Here is a 9,973-nt window from a genome sequence, read left to right on the forward strand (position 1 = left end):
AACTCCCCAATCTCTTAAGGAGACGAGGCCAAGCTTTGTTGGGTCTGACTATGGAGAAGAATTGTCTTTTGTATTTGGATACTGTTTCACCAACGCTCATGTCAAACTAGAGAGTAAGTTTAACACCCACAGCACTTTTTGTACATGATTAGAAAATTACATCTGTACTAACTCTGTACTACTCTCTCTCAGGCTCATGCACAGAGGAAGATGAGCAGCTAAGCAGAACTATGATGAGCTACTGGGGCAACTTTGCTCGTACAGGGTAGGAATCTGCTCTGTACAGCTCCTATCCGAAATATGCATGGTAGAAATCGAGTGAACTCTTTTTGTGAACTCTGTGTGTGTGTGTGTGTGTGTGTGTGTGTGTGTGTGTGTGTGTGTGTGTGTGTGTGTGTGTGTGTGTGTGTGTGCGCGTGCGTAAAGGTCTCCTAACAGGGCCGGCCTGGTTCACTGGCCTCAGTACGGACCAAAGGGAGATTACCTGGGGATTGGACTGGAGCAGGTACCACCTGAAGAGGGACCGCTTCACAGACCCTTCCTGAGAAAGTCTGTCTGGGTCGAGAGAAGATGAAGCCCAGTGAGCTATAAGGCTCTTCTCCTCTCCATCTCCTTCCTGGACCAAAATGACTCCATGTAATATGTACAAGCAGTGAAGGATGGCACTGTTTTGCATTCATCAACTTCCCTTAAATCAAACATACAGTAATGCATTTTAGACTCTTAATCAAACATTAGTCTGTATGTCCATGCCCTGGAACACAATGTGACAGTCATACATATGCAGGGAATGTAGAAATGTGATAATGTCCTGTGTGATAATGTCCTGTGTGATAATGTCCTGTGGGGAAATCAATTTTTTACATTTTAGTATGAATTTTTTTGTCTCTAGCAGATGCTTTTATTGTACCCTGGGAACACATAATTTATGCAATCACTGTACTGACACTTTTGGCTAAATGGCATTATGTTGTTATGTGATGTTTGACAATAAATATTACTGTTTGACAAGAAAAACCTTCCTTACCTGGGTCTTGTTTTAATTTTCCAACCCATTGTTATGAACTGTTTGGAATATTTTTTAAGAAGCAGAAACATTTTCTGGGCAGGAAACATATGATGGAGGTTGTGAACTTTAAGGTCCCTCATGCCTTTAGTTGCATGCTCCCAGTTGAAATGTACACTGTTTGCACTGACAAACAAATTATAATTATTTAATAATAATTATTCACTCCTAAATCACTGATCTTCAACAAACCATAAAATGGAAATGTGAGACAGAGATTAGTTCTGGGGTGCGGATGTTACTGTATGTTGGTCATGCTTCGCCGAAGTTTAATTCAACTTACAAAGTGAGAAAGAGCAAACCATTCTCTAGTGCACACTATGCATAAGAGGTGGCAGAACCTTGTAACTGTTAAGTCTGTGACAGGGGACTATTTCAGCACACATTTAGGCACCCTCAGCATTTCCTTGAGAATTGGAAAAGAGACAGTTCAGCATGAACAAAAAGTAATCTGAGATGCTCCTAGCTCAGGCCGGTCATCATACAAAATAAGTGAATCCAGGCAGCAGCCGTTATCAAAAGGGAGAGGAAAAACAGACAGGACAGAAGGAATTTTCTGTTTATTATTGAGAAGAGAAGAGCGCTTAAGCTGCAAAGCTCCCTGAAGTCAGATGTGAGCAGTTCAACAGGTCAAACATAGTTTCTGGCAGAGTCAAGCCTCTGGGATTAACAATTTACAAAGCGCAACACTTTACAAAGGTGATTCATTCAAACAGCTGAAGTATTAGAAGCGTTACAACAAATGAGCGAAATGCTTACAAAAACACAAATTAACTGAGTTATGATGCAAAAAAAAGTATGTGCATTTGTCCCAAAATAAAAGTGTAAAATACACTTATTAAATAGGTTTTAATATATATTACTTTTTTACTCTCTACAGAGTTTGTTTCTGCAAATATCAGTAAAGCTGCAGTCTGATACAAAAGTACTGCTTTTAATGGAGCCCAGCGCGTCTGATGAGTTATCCACTATACTGCCCAGAAAAGTGCACTTGGAATAGGAGAGCGACTGGGCACCACCGTCAGGACATGGGAGACAAACACAGACACTTTCCACAATGTGAATATTAATGAAGGAGTGTGAATGGTACAGATGTTAAGCCTGGCCAGAGTTTTCAACAAGAGGGGGAAAATGACAAATCAGAGCTTGCCAGTTAGAAAGCCAAACATAGAGTGTTAGCTGACAGAGACATGAATACAGTGCAGGGCAGAAGGAAACCTCCATCAAACCAGAAGTACGCAAATTAACACAGGAGCTTCCTTGTTGTAATGCTTATTAAAAAATCCCACTTCTGCATTAGTAACAATATTGCATTAAGAACTCTTACAGACTGATAAATTAATGGATTGCAATGACACTTAGTAAAGTTATCTGTCTTACATGGAAGGCTACCTTTACATATGGATATCATTATATGGGTTGTAGCGATCTTGATAACACCCTGTTCAAAGGGCAATATGATATCAGTCTGCCTGGGATTGACTGATGCAGCTACAGTTTGTGATGAGACAGCGGAAGCCTACTTGCAAACATGTAGAAAAGAAACTACTGCTGATACATCCATTCAATACTCCCATCAGACAAATACTTTACACAAAAATGAATCATATCATTTTCATATGCACATGCCCCATTATAATACAGTACTAACTACACAGTTTTTTCACTTTCCTGGACCGGGTGACAAAGATTAGAAGCACCTGAGATGCACCAGACTAAATTAAGATTTAGATGTGCTGCTTTACTGCAAACCAAACTTGTTTTATCCTCTTGTGAATAAAATCATTAGAAACAGCTGAACTTAGGTAATAAAATACAGCATGCATCCATAGGGTGTTAAAATCATGACAGCCTTTGTAGAACAAACAAGAACCATTTAATTCCTATTAGCACTGTTCAATATAGATGTTTGGTGTAGATGTTACAGGTTAGACTTGGAGGCACAGACAGTTTGTTCCAGAGTTTGTGGAATGAAACATCATAAAATCGTCTTCTCAGATTTAAGAAATAAATAAATAAAAATTGGTTGAGGAAGCCTTTGTGTGTCATGTGACCTGTCAACATGCGGCAGCAGAAATACTTAAGTTGTGTGGGGCTGAGCACAGGAGAAACATGGGGGGGCTAATGACTGTGTACGGGACAGTGTGGAGGTAACTGGGTTGTTAAACTGTGTGTGTGTGTGTGTGTGTGTGTGTGTGTGTGTGTGTGTGTAAACAGACAGGGATAATTCGGGTTTTCAGATATTAGTTGGAGGTTATTACGGGAGAATGGGAGAGGGGGTATAATACATACATAAATAAGTGTGTGAAAGAGCAGTGGCTATTTGTGTATACTGTATACAGGGGTGCGTGAGGGGGATGTAAGTGAACTTGTGTGTGGGTGGGTCCATCAGGATGTCCAGGACTGCATGTTGCGCAGCATGGCCTCAAAGTGCTCCATGTTGGGGGCGTGGGCGTGGGCCAGCCGGTCCGTCAGACGGCTGTACAGACTGAAGGACTTCAGCTCCAGCCAGATGAAGCCAAAGCGGTCCTTATCGAACAGCACAAACAGGCCTGGGGTACGCTCCGGACTCGTGAAACCATGACCAGCGATCAGGCCCGTCCCGTAAAAGCTAGAACCAATTAACGGTTGAATGCATGAATCAATCAATTACAGTGCATGTAGATAAGAGGGTTCATAATATGTGCCTGTCCAGGTACATGATGCTTATAAAAACTGAATTGTGGGTCTGATTCCCGTATGGGTCTAAATCAAAGACGTTTTGGACAACAGATTAAAGTACCATATCGAGGTGAGCATAATTGTGCATACAGATCTGTATCTTACTATGTGTCTACATTTGCCAGGCACTCTGGGCTAGATGAGAAGCCTGAACAGGAGTGAGACTGACTCACCACATCTTGCAGGTGCGGGGGTACACCTCGTTGCGGGCCATGACCCCCAGAGGCAGGACGAAGGGCTGGGGCTCAGGTGGCACACTGCTATGGCTGGGCCCAGGCTGGGTGCTCATTGAGCAGGCTCCCATGGCAGGTGCCATCCCCTCTGCCTCAGATTCACCACTACCAGCTTCAGCCCCCTCTGCTGCCCCCTGAGGGGCTGGGGCTGTATCTGTGCCCTGTGCCTCCCTCTGCGCCTCCACATGCACCCCCAGCACCAGGCGGGACAGCTCCTCCACACTGCGCTGGTGCTCCAGGTCCGGCAGGCGCACAGGCCGATTCAGGTCCACATCCAGGGTGAGCTGGCCCGCAGGTACGTTAGGGTCCCCCTGGAGGGACGTGGAAGAATAAGATAACAGCCTGCAGCAGCACAGTGTTTTAGTGCATGGCTGTAACAAAAAGCTGTCGAGACTGTGCCTCTGAGAATCAGCTAAACAGAGTTGTGGCTAGAATATCAGCCAAACTTTGTGTATTTAGTTGGTCAGATGTCTTATTCGTGTCACAATGCAAAACAATGTTGGAAAGCAACAACATTGCTCTAAGGGCCAAGGGACTCACGGTGAGCTTGGTGGCCCTGGCACGGGGTCCATGGAAGCTGAGCATGACGATCTCCAGACCGTGGCTGCCATAGGTGCCCTTGAAGAGGCCTGGGTGCAGCAGGTCAGTGGGCAGCCGAGGGGGCAGGTAGATCCGCCGGTACGTCAGACAGTTACTAGCAAAACATCACCGCATCGTATAGATTAACAGATCACAGGTGTCTCTGTGGGTGCACTTGATAATACAATACTTAAACCACTCAATTTAACTGATGATGATGATGTAAGGCTAGAGTAGAGAGGGGAGTAGGGAAAGGGGTGTTATACTGAGGACCTACTCGTATTGGCTGGTGTAGATGAACTTCATGAGGATGAGTTCCTGCATGTGCTCATGGAAGATGTCCTCCAGTGTCCGCCCCCACTCTTCTTCTAGCCACGTCCTAAACTCCTACACTCACACAAAGAAATTCACAGTCATGAAGAAATCAAACCTCATTACAATCTCTTTTCATATCAAACGCATACAATAATATCACTCCCCCCCCCCCCCCACACACACACACACACACACACACACACACACACACACACACACACACACACACACACACACACACACACACACACACACACACACACAACCCTGGCCGGCATCCCCCTTACCTCTTGTCTCCCCCCTGGCATACGGTGATGGTCTGTCTGGTTGCATTTGGTTGAGAACTCATCCTTCTCTCCTGTCTGGAAAACAAAGAGACATCTCAGCTTTAATCCCAATCAACTCATGTCCGAGGCTCTACCAGCCTGTTAGAGAGATGGTGTCGGTAATGAGAAACAAGGGAGGGTCATTTGACCATTGACTTTAAATAGGATCATGTAGAGCCCTTTGTTCTAGCTCCTAAGTATTTAGTTCACTCCCTTTACTACTATCAAGTCACCTAATTCCTCCATGTGGTCACTTGTATCGGCCCGTCTTCCTCCCCTACACTGTGCTCTGTGCAGACTCACCTGTATGTCTCCCTTGTGAGGACCCTTGTGTCCGTACATACACTCCACAGAGGCCTTACTGTTCTCCCACATGTGGATGCGGAAGAGTGGCCGTTGCCTCATGGGGTCCTCCACGCGAGGATCGTGGGGTGGCAGGTACATCCAACCAATTATGAACAGCCCATCAACCTGGAGAGGGAAGGGTGTCGTCACCAGACAAAAACACACATTTCAGTGGAGACAGAAGATACATGTTTTTTTGTGACACTGCTCTCTGTTGTGTTTGTAATTCATTACGAGAGGACAAACTTGATTGTGTGTCTGTGTGTGTGTGTGTGTGTGGACGTACCACCACATTGAGCAGCCCACCATATGGGCCTATGTCAGGCTGCCAGAGACCCAGGATGTGTCTGTATGGGTGCAGCACTGCAACACAAGTGCACAACAAAGGGTTAAAACAATAAAACAGTGCAATAACAGAGTTTGGACTGAGGACATGACAGCTCAAAAGGCCATATCACTGGCAGGGATGAGTATGTGACTGCACTCCAAGGTACTCCAAGATATGGTAGAGGCGAAACACTGTTTAACAACATTGTTAGGAATGCACACATCAAGTTCATGACTGAAACATAGCATTTTTTAATGCTCCAAAAGTGCATGATATCAAGGCTTAAAAGGGGGGATGTCACTCTGCACGTTGCTCTACATGCTTCACACACACACACACACACACACACACACACACACACACACACACACACACACACACACACACACACACACACACACACACACAGTTCAAGTACCATCTCCAGTGGTCAGACGCCTCTTTCAAGCTAAGCAACAGAGAGCAGAATAATCTTAGCAAAAAGACTTCATACAGTGAGTTCATGAGCCTTGCACAATCGCGTGTTAAAAGCCACGTGTCAAGACAGTTGCGCATGTGCAGTACATACAGTGTTTGTACACATCCCGATAGTCCATGTGCTCATAGTCAGGTAGGAGCTTCACAAAGCGCCCAGACTTCACCCGAGGGTCGACACCTGGACAGGTACACCACATGAGTGGGCAGACCACAGGACCAGAGTGAAACAGCTGACCAGTTATTTCCTACTAGAGGTGTGGTGTAGGGCTGTTCTAAAATCTAGCCAGTGTTTTTAATTCCATTAAAGAGAGTCAAATAGGGCGCAGGCCATAGAGGATGTTAGGGAATCGACTTTTACTGAAAGTCATTGATGGTTTCCAGAAAGAGTGGGTGCAGGCAGGCAGGGCATTATTCCCGGACTTTCAATGTACCGCTTGAATCCCGGTGTGACGTGATTGATTCCATCCATTAGTCAATACGAGTAAGATAATGGTAAGGGAGGGGATACACAGAGGGAGTGAACAAAAAGGGGGGAAACATTGAAGATATCTAAACTGTCTAGTGTCAATGATGGAGAAAGGAGTGAGTTGGTGGGTTGAGTTGGACGATGCATGAAGCATGAAGACTGACTTACGTTTGACATAGAGCTCCCGACTGGACACACCCACTACTTCCATCTTGCGAAGGTCTTCCTTCATCCCAAACTCTGTTGGAGAGAGATAGAGAGTCAGACAGCCATGTGACACTCTGAAAGCCAGGGGTGTGGGACAGAGAGGCTTTGCATCATCCACATTTCTACACAAGAACTGGGCCTGTAACAGATAGCCTACAATGAATAAAGAAACATAGCAGAATATTTACTACACAGAATATTTAATGTGATGATTGAACAATAAGGTGCATGCACCGCATGTGGAAGCGTCATACACACATCATGTCCAATATGGCCTTCAGTTGTAAACAGATGGATGCAGCAACATGTAACCTCCTGTGTGGAGGTTTAGCCTATACATAATTGACACAAGAGGGTTTTTGACTGATGGTGGTAGATTGAACAAATTTGCTCTGTTTCATATTGTATGGGATGATGCATTTAGGGCATGTGATATCTGTGTGTGTGCACTGTATTATACACAGAGGATTCATATGTGTGACCTGTCATTGCCTTTCTTAATTTCCCATGAGGTGATAAATAAAGTTTTGTGTTGCACTGAATTGAATTAGGACCAGAGTAACAACCAGTATTAAACTCAAATGCACTTGTTAAATTTGAGCAGAAAGCACAATGAACCTTGCAGGCTACAGGCAAGAAAAGGGGCCCACTTAAAACATAATGCAGTCTTGTACTCAAGTAAGTTATAACTTTAACCATTTAGCTGGAATCGTGGACAGGGGGAGGGCAACATGACTAGATGAATATATACGTTAGGCTTAAGACAGTCGAAATAACTGCGCATTTTTATTTAATAATTTAGCATACGGTGATCATTAATTGGAAGAACACATTTCCCTCTCGGTGGCATTTGACAGATCGATAGAAAAGCTTTCAGTAAATTCCTATAATGATTCTCTCGAGACCAAAGCACGGGACCAATGTGCAAACAGTCACTGACAAGAAAGCAATACCCTCGTCCATGGCACAACCACGTCCCATCAGCAAACTGTCCCTTTTGACAATCGTCACATTTCGCAAGTAGAAATGGACAATCTATCTATCTATCACAATGTATATATAATCGTTGTTCTTTTATGTGCGATCACTGCAATAATAATTACCCTGCGAGCATCGCCTTCTCCAGATTGTTTCCGTATTGAGGATTTGCCTGAATTTCTTGCAGACGAGCGCCAGTTTTGGTAGCGTAATGCCGGGCAGCGAAGAAAAGATTTCCACCAAAAGCTCCGGGGGCAGATCCAACAGGGACTGCGGGTTCGGTGGTCCGGCACCTCTAGTGTCCCCGTACCCAAGTCTGTTGACATTTGCACGGCAACATTCAGCAGTGGCGTCACGGGCCATACTCGGCCCTGCCGCGGCAAATGAGTTGTCTGGGCCGCCACCACCCGTGTCTGCTTCTGTCTTGCCCACAATCCGCTCCTCTCCCTCGTCCATGTCCATATCCGAGTCGTCGCTCCCCTGATCCTGCTGATTTTGTCGCTGTCGCCGCCTGCACCTCCGCGACTGACCCACTCCGCAGAGCCTGGCACACACAGCCATCCGTAGTCACCAAAGGAGCAACATTACATCACCATAACAGCTGTACTAGCTGCAGTCTCGATTATCTCCCCTGTCCTTGAGTGCCTGGGCGGATACCTGTGACGCAAAATGGGTGTATGTCAGTTACATACGGGGCTTCTCAGCGTTTTATGTAGGCATCACATTAATTCTAAATGTTTTAATTAAAACCAAGGCCTCTCTGTTTCAACGAATAACAATAGCCAAGCCCAGCTTGTTAGCCATGATACATGGTTGACAACTCTCAACTTAATTCACTTGAATACACATTATTCAACCTCGGCAAGCAACCTTATAAAATGTCAATGATTCATATCTCTATACATGTATATACATATAAACATACACGTTGAAAATACGCACATGAGATGTTGTAATCTTAACATTATAGCTCCCAACACTGAGGGAAAAAAAATTCGAGCCAGCCAGGAGTCGAACCTAGAATCTTCTGATCCGTAGTCAGACGCGTTATCCATTGCGCCACTGGCCCGATGTGAGCACAGAGAAAAATGATGCCCATTTATCCACTTCACAGAATATCTGGTAGGAACGAATTCCTATCTCATTCCGCAAAATTTCGAGACTTAGCTACCTCTTGTGTATAGAGATGTATGTCAGCGAGCTAGACTAAGAACAAGAATCAAAGAACACACTTGCCAGCAAGCTCTTGCTTAGTTCTACAATACTTGCTAGCAAGCGAATAATACTAAAACAAAGTAATATCATTTGGTCAAACAAAGCGTGCAGAAAATAAAGCTAGTGAAGTAACGTTTGTATATATTATATTTAACGTTAACTGTAGTTTGCCAGCTAGCTTGCTGCTTGGATCAAATTGATGTACTAATAGTACGTTAGTTGGCAGTAGTAGGGGAGTAAAAAAAACACCGACCAGGCACGTGGGGGTGGGCGTTCACTCCATGCACGCAGCCAATCACAGCCATCCAAACATTAGACGAGCTAGGAAGAGGTTGGCTGGCGGGAATTTGCTCATACTATCAGTTTCATCGTTTTGTCTTTTTGATTGAGTGAAATAAAAACTCACAAAGGTACGTCTTATCAAAGTTGTTGTTAGCTAGCTAATGCAGTGTCATTTCAATAACCTTTGTGAAACGATTGACGTAGCTCGTAAGGAAGGATAGTTTACTCTGTGTAAACTCTAGTTAGTAAAATGTGCTTTCTGCTGTGGTGTTATGATGACAAGAGGCTTCTGGGTTATGGCTGAAGCTAGGGTTAGGGCTAGAGTAATCTCCAACTACCTTCAAATGAGGTTAGGGTTTAGGGCTGAAGTTAGGGCTAGGGTTAGAGCTGGATCTTGCTATGGGTTAGGGCTGGAACTAGGGTTAGCACTGGAGC

The 9,973-nt window shown here is 44.6% G+C and overlaps 1 protein-coding gene across 1 annotated transcript; it reads right to left on the reverse strand.

The window, feature by feature from the left end:
- Positions 1 to 1,609: 1,609 nt before the first annotated feature.
- On the reverse strand, positions 1,610 to 8,663 carry fbxo31 (F-box protein 31). The gene is made up of 9 exons (XM_083667194.1): positions 8,167 to 8,663; positions 7,025 to 7,096; positions 5,872 to 5,948; positions 5,544 to 5,711; positions 5,202 to 5,276; positions 4,877 to 4,986; positions 4,561 to 4,714; positions 3,961 to 4,331; positions 1,610 to 3,677 (listed from the first exon to the last, which is right to left on the reverse strand). Exons 1-9 carry the CDS (start codon positions 8,600 to 8,602, stop codon positions 3,455 to 3,457), a joined length of 1,686 nt encoding a protein of 561 aa, XP_083523320.1. The 5' UTR covers positions 8,603 to 8,663; the 3' UTR covers positions 1,610 to 3,454.
- Between the last annotated feature and the right edge of the window lie 1,310 nt (positions 8,664 to 9,973).

This window comes from Argentina silus, assembly GCF_951799395.1.
Source record: "Argentina silus genome assembly, chromosome: 3".
Classification (NCBI taxonomy): Eukaryota; Metazoa; Chordata; class Actinopteri; order Argentiniformes; family Argentinidae; genus Argentina; species Argentina silus.